Source organism: Leptinotarsa decemlineata, unplaced genomic scaffold, assembly GCF_025532065.1.
Source record: "Leptinotarsa decemlineata unplaced genomic scaffold, Ldec_3_MD MMD2_tig00026340_RagTag_RagTag, whole genome shotgun sequence".
NCBI lineage: Eukaryota > Metazoa > Arthropoda > Insecta > Coleoptera > Chrysomelidae > Leptinotarsa > Leptinotarsa decemlineata.
Window position 1 is genome coordinate 6,534,506 of NW_027412694.1, and position 20,409 is coordinate 6,554,914.

General features: G+C 35.4%; 1 protein-coding gene across 2 annotated transcripts in view; it reads left to right on the forward strand.

The window, feature by feature from the left end:
- The window catches only part of MFS17 (Major Facilitator Superfamily Transporter 17), a 186,387-nt gene that overhangs the window by 157,763 nt on the left and 8,215 nt on the right, over positions 1-20,409 (forward strand). For both annotated transcript variants that reach the window (XM_074183668.1, XM_074183669.1), the window contains exons 6-9: positions 9,464-9,834; positions 12,468-12,600; positions 12,655-12,795; positions 18,209-18,405. In XM_074183668.1, the coding sequence (XP_074039769.1) occupies positions 9,464-9,834; positions 12,468-12,600; positions 12,655-12,795; positions 18,209-18,405 (842 nt within the window). The remainder of the gene's footprint in view (positions 1-9,463; positions 9,835-12,467; positions 12,601-12,654; positions 12,796-18,208; positions 18,406-20,409) is intronic.

Consider the following 20,409-nt stretch of genomic DNA (forward strand, 5'->3'; position numbering starts at 1 on the left):
AACGGTCGAAATGTTCAAGTTGTTCTCAACGCAGAAACTACAATGGTAGAATTGGTCTCCGGTTTAATATCGTATCTTTTTTCATTAAGGACAATTAGTCAGGTTTTTCTAATGTTCTTCGCCTCTTTTCCTATTGAAACTATTCCTGTGTTTTTGAATTTCTATTGCCTCTCTCTATATTCTTGAATAGTAATTTTGAGATTCATTGAGTATTTGTGATCTTCGAATGAGATACCTAATGTGAGTGACTTATTTGAGATTATGTTCGGCTGTAGCTGTTTTTTGGTTTGTCCGAGTCAACAATTTGTTTTGTGTTCAGAGAGATGCGTACCTATATTTCTTTTCGTGGTTTCAATGTAGACCGACCCGCAGCCAGAAGGGATCCTATACCCAAGGGTTTATTAAAGGCTATCTGGGGCCCATAGCTGACCTTAGACTCTCTCTGATAATTTTCATTGACATAAATATTGGTTTTACGTTGTGTCGTTTCTCTAAAATTCCACCAATTCGGTGTGTAATAGTTCAACATAGGGAGGGAAAGCTATTCCCCTAACCTTCGCTATGCCCGTAAAGAGGCCCGCTATATGTGAAAAGTTTGCTTTCCTTATACTAGGAATTGGGCAAATTTCGTTTATGCGGTTGGTTACCTCGTTCACAGGCAGGTTGGGCGATGACAAACCTATTGTTCGTCGTCCGCTTCAGCCTAGCTCGAGGAATGATACTCTGAAGAAATTTGATTTCCAATAATGGGAAATGATCGATTTTATGTTGATGAAAGACACAACCTTTCACTAACGAGTGGCCAAACAACCCGAAACCGGTCTGCAAGTGTCTTCCAATAATTGAAAATCTATTGCGGCAATTGTATCGCCAACGGCATACGCAGGAATAACTTCAATGAAGAATCCTGACTGACGGATATAATCCAACGCCCTTCGTGGTATCAGCCAGGAGAATAGTTGTTTTCTGATAGGTGTCACTTCATTAACTTAGAGTGTAGGTAATTTGAAAGTGGCCTGAACGAATTGGTTCTTTAGATGATTTGATTTATAGCCAGTCTTCACGTAGTCGCACTGACTATATGTGAAAAGTTTTCTTTCCTTATACGAGGAACTGGGCAAATTTCGGATATGCGACTGGTTCACAGGCAAATTGGGCGATGACAAACCTGTTGTTTGTTGTCCGCTTCAGCCTAGTTTGAGGAATAATACTCTGAAGGAATTCGATTTTAAATAGTCGGAAATCATCGACTTTATGTAGATGATAGACATTACCTTGCACTGACAAGTGGCCAAACAACTCGAAACCGGTCTATGCGTTCCAATAATAGAAAATCTATTGCAGTTTTATCGCCAACAGCATATGCAGGAAATACTTCAGTGAAGATTCCTGCACCGGCTCCTGTCTTATATAATCCAACGCCCTTCGTGGTATTATCCAGAGGAGTATTTGTTTCTTGATAGGTGTCAGTCCATTAACCTACACTGTAGGGGGGTGAGACTGACCTGAACGCATTGTTCCCTTAGATGATTTAATAGAAATTCAGAAACACAGGGATATTTCCAATGGAAATGAAGAGGCAATGAACATTAGTAAAAATTGGTAACCCGTCCTTGATTGTACAAGGTTACTTGATCCAAGAGAGAAACGAAGCCACGATGATATAAAACCGGAGACGAATTCCAACATTGGAGTTCCTGTGTTGAGAACAACTCGAACACTTCGCCTTTAATGATATCTACCGCTGTAGTAGACATAACATCAGACATAAAAATCTGCAGACCACGACCAACCAAACGGATAAATAGCTTTGACATAGGAATACTGTGTTAGCTTGACAGCTATCAGTATTGCTACAGAAAATTCGCTCCACTGTCGTGTCGTTCAAATTTTCAAAAATGGTCCACCCCAGAATTTCAGAGGAAAAAACAGAAGCAATCCTTATTTACGGTACGAGACCGGATGTGATTTTCATGACAGAAAATATATTCAGTACAAGATTTCTTAATAATCCGATCTGAAGAATCAGGAAATTGGTTGAAAAATTTCAAACAACTGGAATGGAAGCTAGAGCTAGAAAAGCTGGACGACCAACAGATATAAATCGTCGCGCCACGGCATCAGCTGCCCGTAAGACTGATGTCCCAGAAACCACCGCTAAGAATACATAAGTTTCATCCCTATGAACTGAAGATATTACGTGAATTGAATGAAGATGACCTTGAGAGAAGAATGTAGTTTTATGAATAAATGTCCACTGAAGATTATTAATTGTAGTGGCGAATGTCCTTTTTTCTTGAACAAAAATGTCAACTGCCAAAATGTGCCATATTGGTCAGACATAAACCCACATATTTTTCAAGAAGATTATACTCAAACGGCTGAGAAAATGAAAGTCTAAATTATATCCATCCAACAAACATAGCAACCCAAACAATGGTAGATGCATGATCAAAGCATGATCACCACGCATATTCGCATCTATTGGGTACAATAAACAAGCTTCCTCACGCTGGCCAATCAGATTCAACTGCAGTTGGCTGGCGGAATTCATTGTTACAGTGTCGGAGTGATCAGTTACGTTATAACGCCTGTGATGTGTACATATACGGTATTTTAAAGTTTAAAATTTTCAAAATGTCAAGTACTGATACGGCTGGAGAAACTGCTAATTTGTTTCCCAACTCTCCACGTAAAAAAACATCATATAGCGAGCCGCATATTGTAAAAAAAAATTAAATTTTGGTCGTTCCTTAGTGCAGCTCTGTACAAGCATCCTTGTCTGGGAGATCACGTACACTATGCATGATACTGTTTTGGATCACTCCATTGCTTGAGTGCACATAGTATAGAATATTGGGAATTCATATTGTTGGTCCCGTATATCTAGAGAAAAATCTGACTGTCGATTCAGATTTGGAAATTCTTCAAAACCTCATTCACCCACGGATTCAGGCTGGTAAGGGATTGGTTTTATCAGGCATACCCAGGCAAATTGTAGGCGTGTTTCTTTGGAATGGCCTTTTCGTTCACCGGATTTGACTCCTCTCCATTTTTTTGAACTATATCAAATCGAAAGATTATGTTACGCAACCTGGGACAATGCGGGAACTTAGAGTCAGAATTACCGAAACTAAAGCTAGCAGTACTCCAGAAGCAAAATGTTAGAAGTGAGTTCGAAAATAGACTGTTTCGCTGTCAGGGATTCAAGAAGAAAATTTAGAACATTTCGTGCAATTATTTTTTCATATATGAGATAAATGATAAGAAGGTTCCCTTGTAGTTAACACTTATCTGTTGCAAGAGATTTTACTAATTTATATATCTTTTCACTGAATATTCATTTACAAAAATCTGACATAGGGTGGCGGAGTTACGAAGTTCCTAGTCCAAAATTCAAACATCAATAACTCTGCAACTAGTTATCCAAATTAAATAAGTGTATAGGGAATTGAATTTCCTAGCAAACGAAAAGTCACAAAACCTTTGAAAAAAGTTCACAGTCCTCTCGATGCAAGTGATGTCACACTATTGGCGTTTACTCACCATGAAGTACTGAAAATGAATCCTTTTCACAAAATTTTTGCCCAAATCTGATGTGTTGTATCGTTCGAAAGTTATGAGGGGGAGACTATTAAGGTCAGCACTGTATGAGAATACAGTTTTGGATGGAATATGCTTTGTAATATACGAGTATACGAGTACCCCAAAAATAGTTCCTCGTAGCTTTTTTTGTTCAAAACCAATCAAATAAATTAAAAGGTAATTAAGTTATCTCGATCCATTCAAAACTGTCACAATTTTCCTAACTTAACGACAAACATTGAAGAACATTTAGTTTTGGTCAGTATTAAATTCGGTGAAATGAAGAAACATTTTAGAAGTTCTATAAAAAGAAATATTAATGGTTAAATTTAGTTAATCAGGAATGTGTTTGAACTACACTTCGAATTTTTTTTAATATTTCTCAAAAACTTATGTACATCATATATTTTACATATGAGTACTATTGCTAGTAGTATGTATGACTGTCCCAATAGGCACTCGATTAGAAATGAATACTTAAATATCTTGGTCAAAAGACTAACGAAAGAACTGCTTCCAATGGAAAGTAAGGACTAAGGTTCGCTGCATAAATTGCATTATTCATATAGAACTTTTGTGAACCTAGGTAATCCTATCTGTCTGAGTTTGAGTTTTATCTTGATCCATTCATGATGTCTTTGTAGGCTTTCGAAAGAAGATTCGAGCAGATTTTAAGTTGTCTAAATTGTTCTGATGGCTAGAACATGATTAATGTCTCCAAAAAAATTATGCGATGTAATTGCCCATATTTGATGAAATTCCAAGACAACATATTTTGTGTAACATTTCATTATAAGATTCTCACTAAACAGTTTACAAAACCTCAACACGTGTCTCACTGAACAGTTTACGAAACATCAACACGTGTCACTACTACGTGTTCAGTATTATTGCCCATCCGAAAAAGATTCATGAACCTAAAATGCATGATGGAAACCGGAAATGACCTTTTGCTATAAGATGTATGAATTATTGTTGAAAACCCTATGTTTCATACAATCAGAATACATTTGAGTTCAATGTTGAACCCTATGATACACACAATCAGAATAAATTTGAGTTCAATGTTTTCAGAAAACCTAGCTATACAGGCATTACTATCCCAAGTGATTCTTCCCATCCAGACAGTCACAAATTAGCAGCCTACAATTTAATATAGCCTTTGTCTGCTAACAATCTAGCTAGGGAAATTGATATAATTACACAGATATGCCATAATAATGGTTTCAACGCGGATACAATCCAGAAGTTAGTCAGAAAACAAAGCCGTACATTCCCTTATAGATTAATATACCCTCAAACAATCAGAAATCAAGAAATTGGTAACTCTAACATATTTTGGTAAAAGAATAGAGATAATTGCGGGTTTCTTCAGAGAAAACAATGTGGGAGTTGCATTTAGACCACATGCCAGGTTAACTGATTTCCTTTTCATTGCCAAATATAAAGTGGACAGGTTGGAGAAATCTGGAATTTATAAGCTTGAGTGTCCGGAGTGTAATAGTGGACAATGCGGTCGAAATTTCCAAAAACGGTATGCTGAATATGAAAGGTCCTTCAGACTAGGTAAAAATGATTCGACGTTTTCAAATCATTACTTGGCATGCAACCACAAGTTTCCGAATCTAAACGCATATTTTGAGTTATGCAAGGAAGGGTTGCAAACTCAATTATATGGAATCCTTGGAAATTCATAAGCATAAACATTGCGGATGCAACCTGTTAAATGATCATATCGATCTAGTTTACTTTCAAATCAGCATATCCACATTGTCACAAGTAAACTAAATCCAGGTACTCAATTAAGCTAAGTACCTCTATTATTACCTACAGTAAGTGTTATAAATATAAGGGCTGATGTAATCAATCATTTTTAGTTTAATGTATAAGTTTGAAAATGTCCTTATAGGACGAAACTGCAGTAACGTTAGTTACAAATAAAAGTGGTAAAGAAACAGAAAGTTTCAATTCTTTCTTCATTATTATTTCCTACCATATAGTAACAGCTACATCTATCAATTTATCCAATGATTTTTAATGAAAATTCCTAATACTATTTTCTGTGAATTCTTTATGTTACGACAAATCAAAATAATATTTATATTTGAAAATTAGTTTAATACACAAATTATACACAAAATATCTTTTGAACGATTTGGTAGCTGAAGCTGTAGAAAAAATAGATTAGTTCTTGAATTCACAGATGAGTCCACCAATGTATTCATCTCTCGGTCAATTTGAAACGATAGCGCATTTCAATTGGTAGAAGCAATCTTTCAGAAATTTCCTGTTTAGTTTGAGAATTTGTCTCATGCTAAATTGTGTTTTTTGTCCAAAGACAGAAACGACGAGATTCCAATTTATTAAAATACCCTTTTTGCATTTCTTATATTGGATATTGAAATACTGAAGAAGAATTTTTGACAGATACACTTCTCCAATAAATTAACGCACCACATTGAAATTTCAAAATATTTTGTTGGCGTTAATAAAAACTCCTACTACAATGTTATATTTCGTAAACCCCTCGTATATGCCACTTGTGAATGCGATATGTTTCGACTGTGGTTCAATGCTTCACTTTTTATTCGCAAAAAAAAGCACCTATTGTAGCTATTGAGGTCTCAAATCTGAACGAGTTTAAGTGGTGTATTTATTCGGTTACTGTTTATTTGTAAAGGATTCTCAATTATGTTTATTATGGAGCGTCAATCACGTAATTCAACCCGTGATGAATGTGCCCAAGCAGTAATACTTCTGGAAGAAAGCTGGAGTTACCGATAAATTGGTCGTCGATTCAATGTGTTCCACACATACATTACACGGATCTTACGAATATTCCGTGAAACAGGCGACCATGCTCGTAGACCAAGGCAAGGACGAAGTCGGGTAACCACCCCTATTCAGGATCGATATTTGAGAATTTTGGCACTTCTACAACTGTTTGTTACATATCGAAGTATACATATTCAGTTTCGAAATGTGTATGCTATACAAATCAGTACGGAAACTGTTCGCCAGCGACTCAGCGTCCTTTATTAACTTCAGACCATCTAAGGGAGAGACTACGTTTCGCCAGGGAATACGTCAATTGGTTAGAGGCTGACTGGGAACGAGTGTTATTCACCGGTGAGTCCCGATATTGTTTACACAATAACGACAAACGTGTTCGTGTTTATGACGTCCTAAGGAACGATATGCTCAATGTAACTTTTGATAAACCATATCATGGTTATGGTGTGGGGTGGTATTTCTTTGACGGCACGTAGGGACCTCTTGGTCATACACAATGGGTTCGTTACAGCTGAAACGTACATAATGGAGATCTTGAGGCAACACTTAGTACCATTCGCTCTTCATATCGGCGAAAATTTCTTACTAATGCAAGATAACGCCAGACTCCATGTTGCACAGATAGTCAGAAATTACCTCGAAGAGGTTGAAATTAACCCCATGGCATGGTCAGCACGTAGCCCGGATTCAAATCCAACAGAAATATCTGGGATATCCTTGGCAGGAACAGGGGAAGAAACTGATTCAGGTTTGAACAGAACTGGACCAGACTGAAATAAGGCACATAATGTTACGTATGGACCAACGATGTGAGACGTGGTAGAGGTTGAAACACTCGTAATTGTCTCTTTTCTGCACATCTCTGTCAACTTTTTTGCCAACAATATTTTGTTTTTAATTTTCTTTTTTTTATTTGTTACGTCAACCCTCGATAATGAGTTGACACAGTACTACAATTACTAATACTATGTAAATTAACTCTGAAGATGTTTCATTTTTTATTTCTTCTCTGACTACAAATAATATTGATTCATTAAAGTGGTGCGTTAATTTCTTGGAGAAGTGTACATTATATTCCTAGAATTCTCTTCATTTCCATTATTATATCTTATTGTATTAGGATCAATTATTTTGTTTTCAATATAACAACGTATTAGAATCATGTGTAATTAATCTGCAAATTATGAACAATTTTTCATCAAACTGGCGATTTCTGGAATGAACTAAGAGCTTCTTGAATGATCTTGTCTTGTCTGAAGTTTTAAAATCTCAATTAAGGTATCAAAGAATATAACAGGATTTTAATGAATATATGAATTGTAACTGAACGTAATGTAATGCAGTGCCAACACGAGAGAATGCTATAAAATTCAAGAATTATGTAAATTACCAAGACCACTAGTCTATTGTTATTCAATATCCCTGAAGAAATTGACGTTGAAATGTACTTTAGGAGAGAATAATTGAAAAACCGTTTTTGGTGCTCTACGTTTATGTTGATATATAGAGTGAGAAACTTTCAAATTACGAAAGAAAATTGTGTAAGTCATATAGGTATGTTTCGTTCAGAAACATATGCATGAAAGATTACTCAGTAGAAGACTAACTTAACCTAACAAATGGCAGAATTCAGCATTTGCACATGATAAATTAAGGCAGAAATTGCTCTTCCATCCAACTAGGAACAGCCAACTCAAATTAATACAAAATATTTTCCAATCCAACTTGTAAGAGAAATAAAGGGAGAAAAACAGGAAAGGGAGACGAAAACGAATTGATGAGAATTTTATCTTTCAAATGTGAAAAGTTATGTCATTAATTTAATATAATTGAAGAGTTTCAATAATAATTCAGATAATTTTGATATTTTCTACATATTTATGGTGAATGAATATTAAATATAGGTATCAACTGACTAAAATTATAAAAGAAGAAAACCGGATTGAAACATATATCTCTTCAGATTTTCCTTGAAACTATGTGGTGGTAGTGGTGGTTCCATTATGAATAATTGAGTTTTACGTAAATATCTTTCTCAATTCGTTTGAAATGAAACCTGAATATATTATTCATGGAAAAATATACAAAAAATAACAAACGAAGCAGTATTCATGTAAAAATTGATTTGCAGGAATATTTAGCACTAGAGGAACTAAATATGTTCCTTCACATTGAAAGTTTAAAAAATAAGTCAGAACTTCATGATTTGAAGTAAGTGCTTACTTCAATCCCAGCCAGGAAGGAAATATTTTCGGGAGAGTTTCAACGTTTTTGGCTGTAAGCTTCGCCATTAATATGAATCCTAATGAGTTATATTCCATTAGAAAATTGTATAGATGATTTTTCGAACCGTCATTGGCGTGGAAAAGATTTCGAAAGATTATTCTGATGTTGCCCTAATTATTGACTGTTATCAAGTGATGCGAAACTGATATTGTATAGTTTCCAAATAATATCACTTCTAGTGGCTATTTTGCCATGAGAATATACGTTAACAAAAGAACAATCAAACACATGAGTACATCAACAAATATGGTGAATATTCTAAATCATCAGTATAATGATTCAATATTAATGCCATAGATATGTTTTATACGATATTGACATCCTACAGTTAGACGCTGAATTGAATTGATGAGAAACTAAATGAAAAATTGTAATCTGGAAAAAGCTTTCGAACAAAAGTTTCAAGTTTATTCAAAATGATGACTTGCATTGACTGGTCAATCTAAGTGAAAGTTCTAAGAAATATCTAGTGAAAAATGTAATAGATTGTAGAAAATATACTCAGAAAAGGTTCCATAGTTATTTTAGAAAATCTGGAAACTGATATCAGGAATATATCACATAAGAAGATTGGCAAATACAAGATGACCAACAATATAACATACAGTGGAATAAATCTGCAGGCTAGTATTCAGTGCAAAAAAAGTACTGTTTCAAAAGCAATGCAAGTAGTCAGTTCTGAATAAAACATTATTTTCAGACCTGAGAAAGATACAATCAGAATTGTTTAATTCCAATTTAGATAATTGCACTATTCAGTTGTACTTTTGACAATTTGTGATAATATTTTTCTCCACAGGATTCAGCATAGGCATTGGGATAACATACCCTCTTTGTGGTTTCCTCATTGCTCACCTGGGTTGGCGTTCTGTGTTTTACACCACAGGATCGATCGGTGTTTTATGGTGCATCATATGGTATCTCCTTGCTTTCGATAGCCCCGAAACTCATCCCAGAATTAGCTTACGAGAACAACAGTATATCAAAGAGAACACTGTGAATACTTATGAAAATTCACGGCAACAGGCTGTTCCGTGGAAATCCATTTTTATGTCGATGCCTGCGATGTCCATCGGTATTACCACATTCGGAAGGATTTGGTGTCATTACACTTTCATCATTTCTGGGCCAACGTATATGAAGAGCATTCTTGGATTCAGTATTGAGAAGGTGAGCCTATTATAAGCAATATTACTCTGAGAAGGAATAAATAAGTTGAATATATCAGTCAGACATGATTGGTTTATTCAGATCATTCGATTTGGTAAATCTTTTCTTTGGAATACTGTATATTTTCTGTAAGATATTGGTAGGTGAAGAGGTTAGGTATAATACCATATATGATTCTGTGAAAGAAGTAATTTTGAAAGATCAGCATGGCTTTCTGAAAAAAATCTTGTCTTACTAATCTGTTTTTTATTTCCCAATTCATTTCTGGGGCACTCGACAACTGAAAAATCATTAAAAACACATTAGAGAGGCGAAAGGAAGTCAAGGATCTCGGCACATATGGGTGTCCTATCATCTGGTTTCAATACGGGTACTATTGGTGTTCCCCACTCTGATGTTTAGACTGGCTCAATAATACCTTTCTCTGTCATCAGCTGCAGTGCTCTTCTATCTTCTCGCGGAAAGTTAGAGGCCCGGGCGAGCACGATAGAGCACAGGCTTGGCCTCAGCTCTTAAACCTGAATACATACGGAAATGTTTGAGTTTACCAATTTTATTGCAGGATTTTATTGGTTGTATCTTCAACTATAACAGTGATAAAAACCTATTCTAAATGTGATATTAGTTTTCCAGTGTACCCTCTCAGCACCGTATCATCCTGTTTTAATTCAAAATTACTGAACCTGTCGTTGTAATGTTTCGCATTCAGTACTGAAGCTGTTGCCACAGTGCCAATAAAAAATTCATAGTTTTCAATGTTGATTTTTACTCCCATTATAAAAAGGTTACTTCCTGGTTCTTTTGTTGTTGGCTTAAGCATATCATAAACCTAGTCGAGATAATGTTGTCTTTTCATCCTACACATTATTTCCAAATGCCTTAGTTTTCCACAATTATTACATGCACATTTCATGTCCACGATCACAAACATTGCACCAGTGACGTCATAATACTTGTCTATTCATTGCAGCTCGGCGGGTTTGCCATCTCGTCTGGTATCTATGGCGCTGGTCTGACGTCAAACGTGACACGAATGGTCATTACCATGACTGCTCCGTGGTGCTGCTGCAGATAGTGCAGATCGGTCATGTTCGTTCCATGTTTTGCTGCTGCCCACACAATTTACAGCACTGCATGATATCTCCACATCCTCCTTTTGAACGGTTATCCTCACAACTGCATCTATCGTGATATCTTCCATCTCTTCGCACAGATTGTCCAAGATCCTACCCTTTCGTAGACCATATACGAGCATACTCTTCAGTGAAACCTCTAGCTCTCTGCCAAATTTGCGGTTTACCGCTAATGATTTTACCATGGCGTACCACTCTTTAACCATCTCGCCCTCTTGCTGCACGGCGATGAAAAATTCAGTTCTTTCACGCAACACGGAAACTATAGAAGTGAACTGAATCAAACTCAACAACACGTCCACTTTAAAATTTTTATCCTGAATGGGATTGGCTTCGAAATATTGTTCTAGCTTTTTATTATTATATTGTTCAATCCTCTACTCCCGGGTTAAACTCGGTCACATGGACTATGACTCCGACAAGTGTAGCTTCGCTTTCTTCTTCTTTTACCCAGATTTTGCTTTATCCTCGTCACCAATTGTTATGTTGTACACGAAGGAAATAAGGCTCAGTAATATTCCAGGTAGAAACAGGTTTACTATTATCCATACAAATATATCTCTATACATGAACATCACGATAAATCAATGATAATATAACCTAAAAAAGGCGTTCGTGCTTAAACGCTTACAAACCTGGCCGTTGATCAACTACTCTTTTACGACCCCTCCTATAAATCCACGGGACTGTGGAACGATTAGGTTGAATCTTTTATGTGTCAATAACAAATATCATACAGGGCTCTCGGACAGGGCTAAAAATGCCAAATTAACTCCAAACGATTGGCGTGACGCTGGGAGTGTATCAGGGGTTAATTTAAACTCCTGTGCTTTTTCGATATATGTTGACGGAGTTGATGACGCCGTGCCTGGAGTCAGTCATTAACAGTCATGTGAACCTTTCTTTAAAAAACTGGAAATGCCCACTTTACCTGGAATATATATATCTTTGAGATCTGTGTTCATGTATGCAAAAACAAAAATAAATTTTTGGAAGTGAATAATTATCATAAGGTCAATACTACACTGAGAGATTTGCTGCATGTTCCACTAACCAAGTGTCAAACAAAAAAAAGCGAATGTTGTGGGCCCACCTTTTTATAATGTTTTACCATCTACAATAAAGAACAGTACCTCATTGAACAATTTCAAGGAACAGCTTGAGCTTTGATTGTTAAAATCGACGAATTTTTCAATTCAAATGTTTGTGACAATTGATCAAATATTCTTCTTTTCTCCATTTTTGACTACCCTAGCTTTTGCATTTAGATTAGTTCAGTTGATGCTACTCCACCTCAGAGAAACTGTATAATTTATTAACAGATGGATCCATTACCAAGATATTCAGTGAATTATAGAAGTTATCGAGTTTTTTAATAATGTGATAAAATGAGATTTTCTATGTCTTTTTGTTAAAAGAGACTTTATCATTACTTCTCACAGTAGATGCATCTGGTGTTCCCAGTATAAATGCATTATAACCTTTATATATTTTTTTCAGAATGGACTGTTGAATGGAGCACCCTTTCTTTGTAGTTATATCGCATCAGTGTTCTTCTGTTATATTGCTGATAAGTTAGTAACAAAGAAATATATGTCTCTGACCAATGTTAGAAAACTAATGACTGCCCTATGTAAGTGAATATTTATAAGTGTGTTCTATTTTCGATTTTATTTAATTTTTTTAGCTCAAGTTGTACCTGGTCTACTAGTACTTCTCATAAGTTTCTTAGGTTGTGATATAGAACTGGTTCTGGTGGTCTGGTTTATTGCAGTGACATTAATTACTGCATCTTATGCTGGTGCAATGGCGAATGTTGTAGATATTGGTAAGACTTTTTGATGTATGCTTTTGAATACATACCCAATTTAAATCAACAGGGAATGTGATGAGATACTCTCCTAACTTCCTTTATTAGATATATTGTTTATTGTCCTATCCACCTATCTATACACCTATTTTTTTTAAGGAGGAGGGGAAATCTTTATAGACTCTGTGCCGGATTCCTACCAACTAAAACCCCTCCCCCGTTGCTCAGCAATACGTATCGGAAACCGCTCTCGCATTACTTCAATACGTATGCTACGAAACACTAAAAGTAAATTTAAGAACTATAGGACGTTAACATATACATTAAAAGAAAATATCACAGTTATTATCACGAACTTTTGGCAGCTAACTATCACATTTGGTCATCGATTTGTGTTCCGACTGATCTCGAGTTTCCTTGAGCTTATTTCTCGTCACCTGCTTTCTCTTTCCTTAGTTGTGTGGTTTTGTTCCAAGTCTTTTCGCCACGTAAGAGACTTTCCATCATATTTTCGGCATTGAATATGGTGTTCGTTTCACATGCATACAGAAGTTTCGCATTTTCCCACAAAAAGGGTTTGTTCTACGTCTTCGTCTGCATTGCAGTAAAGACAATCTGGATATTCTGCTCTTCTACGGTTATATAGGTACCTACGGAATCAACCGTGCCTCGACAGTGCCTGGGTGAGATAATAGTCCACTTCCTGCTCGGTTCGCGAAGTCAATACTGAAATTTTCTTTTTTGATTTGGCTGGACATTTGAATGTACCTGATTGGTGCCCTTCTGTCTCACAGTAAATACAATATGGTCTGTTTCGACACTCACTTGCCCTATGCCCTTCTTCTGCACATCTCAGACAAAATCCCGATCGATCTGGTCCTGCGCACTGTTCCTTGGGGTGTCCAAATTCCCAGCATTTGAAGCAGCGACTCTCATTCTGTCTTTCAGCGAATCTACAGATCGCTCAACCGATCCTCGTTGCTTTCAATTGCAACAGCTTTTTGGCATCGTCTTCGTGTACTAGTAATGTTGCATTCTGCTTATCTCCATCAGCAGGTCGAAGTGCTATCACCACAAACGCTTCAGTGTTCTTATTGATAATTTTGGAAATCTCTTCAACTATTTCTCTTTCTATCACGGTCCCGTCCATCCCCTTTATGTGGATGATCTTTTTGCTGGAAAGTAACCGAGCTGTTGCTTCTGGTACTTTTTGCTCTAACTCTTTTTTTTAAATTTCAGCCTTGTCCCATCCATTTTGTACTGTGAGAATAACTTCATTATTTCTACTTTTTCTCACTTCATTAATATCTACTCCTATTTCGCTTGGGTTTACTGCCTCTTTTATTGTGTTAAGTAAATCACCATACGATTTATCTTTCATTTGTATAAGGATTGCATTGTGTCATGGTTTTTTAATACGAGTACTGCCGTTGGCGGGTGTGTTTGTTTGAGGGTTTCTTGTACTTTGTATAACTCTCTCATTTTCTAAATAAACAATGAGTTCCACAGTCGTGTCAGCAAGCAAATATCTCAACATACGGGATAAAATCGTTCCGAATACATCATTTGAAATATGTACCGCTAATTTACTTGTTTTGTATTTGGTCGCATGCTTTTTGATCGCCACTAGAGATTGAAAGAGTAGTTTTTCAGATTGGTCGTTAGTCCTTGCCAGTTCTTTCAGGATTGCAAAGTACATCCATCTTATAAAATTGATTTACATTTCCATCTTGGTCTGGGAATCCAAGAGAATGACTCGTCATGGCTACTTCCCCTTCCTTTTTATTTTGACTGTCCATCTCTTCCGCCAAATTTTTTATGATTTGGTTTATGCTCCTATCTCTTAATTCAATGTTTTCCTTACAAACAAAGATAAACCCAGTGTCGTTTGATGCGTCATATATATGGCCTTCTTCAACCTTAGCCTGTAAAAACACATCTGTCTACTTCAGTTGTGGCACAGAAGTTCTCATATGATTCTTCCTTTTTCAGTTGCTTTTTTCTAAGAAGGGTTTTCTGCTCTCTTGCAATTTTCGCATTTCGTATCAGATATATGTTCCTCCTGGGCCAATTTCTTGTTATAGCCTGTTTCTAACAAGTGTATTTGTTCACGAATATTGTTGTTTTCGATCTGTAGATTATTCTGGCTTTCTACAGCAGAATTTGTAATGTTAATCCATTTTTTGATATTCCCGGAAGATAGTTTCTCAATTTGGTAAGAAAGTCTGCTGCTGATGTCAACGAATTCCTTCTTTGGTTTGTATGTGTCTTTAATAACTTTTTATAGTAGATTCACCTGGCTCAAAATTTGGTGGAGGATTTCTGTAATCGATTGGGTGTGTTAGTGTGGGGTGGATTTTCTATTCTCTTTCGCTTGGAGGTTTTTTCCCTGCAGTCTATATCTGAAAGAGAGAATGCTCTCTCTCTAGGAGGAGTTCTGATAATATTACTCCTTTTTTCAAATGGATCTTCCATTTCTTTTACAAAAATCTCTTCTCCAGTAACAAAGGAACTCTTCTTGGCCTGGAGGTCTACAAAGAACGAGCAGCAGTCGCTGGTTAACGGTTCAGAGGGGCCTGCATTACCGGCACTGGGTATCCGTAACCCCGCACCGTAAGGTTTTCTTCTTTTTTGGTGTACATAGCATCAAAGAATTAAAGTTTGGTATCTCTCTTTGTCTGGCTTTTTTCCCTCGACCCGTCCGGTTCCAACTTTATTCTCATCAGTTAGAATTATGATTAGCATAACCTAAAACATGTTCTAGAATTTAAGTTGATTCGTGATAATTATTTGCTAAATCTTGCCTAAAGTTACGCTGGACCTTTGCAAATGAGTATATATGGAACTTGACAACATTATTTATAATTTTTGTGAGTATATTCGTTCCACTGTTGAACTCATATTGCTGAACTTGTTATGACAGAGGCCTGAGAATAATGTTGAAGTCATATATTATCTCACTTTTGCTATTATAATCGTTAGAAAAATCGAGTCGAATTTCATTACCTAGTTTTTTATTATGATATAATTCACCTCATATATTTCAGAATGTTAGACAATGTTGACATTAAAATATTGCCATTTTACGAAGGTGGATCTCCTGTACTGAATTATTCTAAGTAACATTGGAATATTAGCATAAAAACAAAAAAATATCAAAGGACAACAATTGATAGCTACATTCTGTATTTTTTTAAATTTCAAAAAGAAATGTCAATGACTCAAAACAGAAACACACTTGGCAGCATATCTTAAAGTAGCTTTCAGATTGCACCCTACACTTTTTTCGACCAATAAGAAACTTTTCCACTTTCATATTACCTGTTTTTGTGAATTGTAAAGGGGATAGACTTTCAGAGTGTCCACAGTGTTGCTTAATTTGTAGTTAAAAACGGCTTGTGTGATCTGTCCGCTACCAAATGAAAACCATATGCTATGTGTTCGACTACTACTGAATGTAGCTAATACTTCATGTTGAAACTATATTCCAATCCAAGGTTCAGTAAATGTACACAAAAGCATGCTAATGTAATTTTTTACCAGGGCTGCAATGAGGACAAAATATTATTGCCATGTAGTTTCAATGTATACTAATTAACAACTATAGAAATATAATTTACAACACCTCAATACCAATGAAAATTGGAAAAAATATATTGAAAACATTATACAAGACAACCCAAAAGTACATATATGAATAACCTACTCTACTGGTGAGCTCAAAACAATTTCCAACATCAGTGCCAATGAATTTAACATATTTTTCACGAATATTGCCTAGAATATCATTAAATCTCTACCTACCTGCAACATCTCCGTTCTCGATTATATTTCTAGCCTCCCAAAACCAATTAATTCATTTTTTCTACTATCAGTTGATCATGAAGAAGTAACACTTGCAATTTGAAAACTCAAGAACACCTCTAGCTTTGACATATTTCACTTGAATAGTCAAATCATCAAAGAAACCATTGACTTTCTTGTTGAACCTTCGACACAATTAATTAATCGCTCCTTCACGGAAGGTACCTTTCCCGATGTCTTTAAAATTAATAAAGTAGTGCCTATCTTTAAAAATGGTGATCCCAATATACCAGACAACTATAGACTTATCTCGATTATACCCATTTTAGGAGAAATCCTAGAAATTGTAATTGAAGAGTGCCTCCACAATTATTCAAACAAATACAATTTTCTTCATGGCCATCAATTTGGTTTCATCAAGGTAGATCTACAATAGACGCAGCGGGGAAGGTAATACAAAACATTATCGAACATGTGGAAAGTGGTGAACTCACCTCGCTAACATTGTGGGATTTGAGTAAAGCCTTCCTTATCAGTAAACTTGAAATTTATGGAATAATAAACTTATTTAATTCATACCTAACCAGAAGGAAACAAGCCGTCTGCACAAACGGGGGATTATCTGTGGAGAAAGTAGTTTCCCATGGCATACCTCAGGGGTCAATCCTTGGATCTATACTTTTTGTAATATATGTGAATGATATTTTTCAAAGCCTACTACCTAGCACAGTCGTCTGTTTCGCAGATGATACAATAATGATTCACTGTAACTCCGACATGAGTAAACTACTCGACAAGACCAATGAAATTGAAGAAAATGCTGTAAACTGGTTTACAGCCTTTGGCAAAAAAAGCACTTAGAATAATAGCTGGAGCTTCATTCGACGAACCATGATAACCTCTCTTCATCTTTACAAAATTCTGCATTTGCATTGTATATTTATTTTAAACACTTTGTTAGAGATCCATAAAAAAAGAGTATATTCTCCACCCAATAGACTATCATTATTATTCCACTAGAAATGCAGATAAACTTAGACAACCGCTGATTAAACTAGAAATGTATATACAAAATTTACTGGACCTGGAGCGAACAACAATCGGGCAAATTTCGGATTTGCAGTTGGTTAGTACCTCATCCACTAGATGAAGCGAACAACAATCAGGTAAATTTTGGATATGCAGTTAGTTAATCCATTCATCCACTAGATGGAGTGACATTTTTGTTGTTTGCTCCAACTTAAGACGAGGAATGAAATACTCTGAAAGTATTTCGATTTTCAATTATGGAATATCATTGACTTTAGGTCGATGATGGCCACTACCTTGCACTTACGAGTGACTAAGGAGCCCGAAACCGGTCTGCAAGTGTGCCCGTTCCAAAATTGAAGGTTGACTCTTTCAGTTACATTGCCTATTGCATATGCAGGAAATTTTCTCGTAGGTCTCAAAAAATATTCACTCGATATATGTATTATATTGAAATTAGGAGTTTCCTATATTTTGTGTCAAAACTTACCTTCGTAAAAAAATTTAATTTTTCACAATATGCGTGTTTTACTGATGTTATTATATGTTATGTAAAAACCAATAAATTACTTTTTCAAAATTGATTTTTTTGTTTTAGCTCCCAATTTTGCTGGACCTGTTTTGGCCTATGCTCAAACCATACATATGACTGCAAGTTTTCTTAGTCCCTTGGTTGCTTTCGATTTATTAGATGGACAAGAGCACAACATGTCAGCTTGGAAGAATGTGTTTTATGTAACATGCTTTATAGCTGTTTCAACATATATATTTTTCCAAATATGGGGGACAGGAGATGTGAGTACATTAACATTAATCAAGTTTATGTGAATATGTGATATTCTATCTATAGATGGGCGAGTGGTTCTCATGTAGCATTTTTGAAAGCAGGACCTTATAGTGAAAGAAAAACTTCAGTACATATCCAGATATGGGTTTCGTGTACTTACCTAGTCACTTATTTATTCAATATTACTTGGTCTCATCAATTTCTGTATATAACTCAGAAGTTCATTCTGATTTCAATTTCACTTTCACACCTGCAAACTCGGACAATATTTTTTTCTTTTTTGGATTTTATTTGCATAGTCAATTGGAATTGAGGAATTCAGCAGTATATTTGTTAATGTCATCAAATTAAAGAGTTTTTCGATTCACTGATTTTCCAAAATAAAATATGGATATTGAAAAATGTTGTTCTAAATATAGATTTTCACAATGAACTTGTAGATTATCATAACCCTCTCTAACAATTATTGATAAAAAATCAGATCTGAGAATTAATTGGATGGAACTGACTGATACTTGATGAAACTCCATATAAACACTAACTGTATGTCAGAATAATAATAATAATAATAAACGTCATTTATTGGTGAATACCAAAGGGTCATCGACAAAAGTCCTTCAGCCAGTGTACAATTTTTAAATATTTGCCGTGATTTTTATATATGCTTACATTATAAATTTGAGTGATTTGATGTTTTCCCAAATAATTTTTTTCCGGATATTTGGCAAAGAGGTTTCCTAGGTTTGATAGTTATTCTTTCGATCAGTATATACCGTGATACAGCACAATAAATATCCATGGAGATATGGAGATACAAAAACAAATGACATCAAAATGGACAATACTTTTGAAAGAATCTAACATAATAGGTTTGTTTTGGTTCTAACATCCGAAACTGTTTGGAAACTACGCAAGACATGATGCGTACTAAGAAAAATACCCACACAGTTCGAAAGAATTTCGGACACTTGGTTAAACCAGAACGCATTTTGAGGAGACCACTGTATATGAGATGATCATGTACATCTTGTTATGTAGCGTATCCTTGTAGTCAGTTCAAATGTTATCTAACCTTTTTGGGATAGAAAGTTTTTGGCTTTCTACTACTCCATCTTGATACAAAAAAATGTGGGAATCTTGCTAATGAAGTATCAAAAACACATTTCAACTGTTGTTTGCGGCACTTACACAAAAATTGTATGAAAATTATTGCAATTGTGAGTTTATAAAACGAACATTTTAATTAATCTGTTTATTATTCTGGTGACGTAATTTTCAATTTCGGATTTTGCTTTAACCTTGACTAACTACTTTTTGAAAACATTCTTTATAACAATAGTTAAAAAGTTTGTGGAACTTGAGACAGAGCCGTTCTCAATTTAATAACACTTTTCATGATAAGAATTACATATTGAAAATGAAGTTGGAAATAAAGTCAATATGTGAAATTTGTAATTATTATCATGAATCAAAATTACTCACTGTGAAATATAAAAAGGCCACCATTTAGTAGTTGTGAAAGCAACTGTTTGTTTTGTATAAAAGAATTGAAACCATAGAAATATTGAATAAACAATACTTAGTAAGCTGTCAAATGTCATCAGTTGGTCTCCAAATCTAAAAAATTGACTCATGATTGTTTAGCTATCTCTCTTTGATGTACTGATTGCAAGTTCATCCAAACAAGAGCTGTTGGTCATAGACTGATCAAAAATAAACGTGAATTGTTCACTTGTAAAAGAAAACGATGCACTATGAAAGTAGGTGTTTTATCAAGCATTTCATTTCATGCAAGCATGTGTATTCTTTCATTGTTGTAAGTGAACTTTCAAGTAGCTTGACAAATATTGGTAGTAGTTTTCTTGATCTGATCCATGAGAACACCCATCGGGATTGAAATGACAGGCTAAGGGTAGAAGTCTATTTTCATTATGTCCAACCATTCGACCAGATCGATGGCTTTACGTAATGTATGTAATCAGATGATTTTGAACTGTTTTTGTAGTAACCAA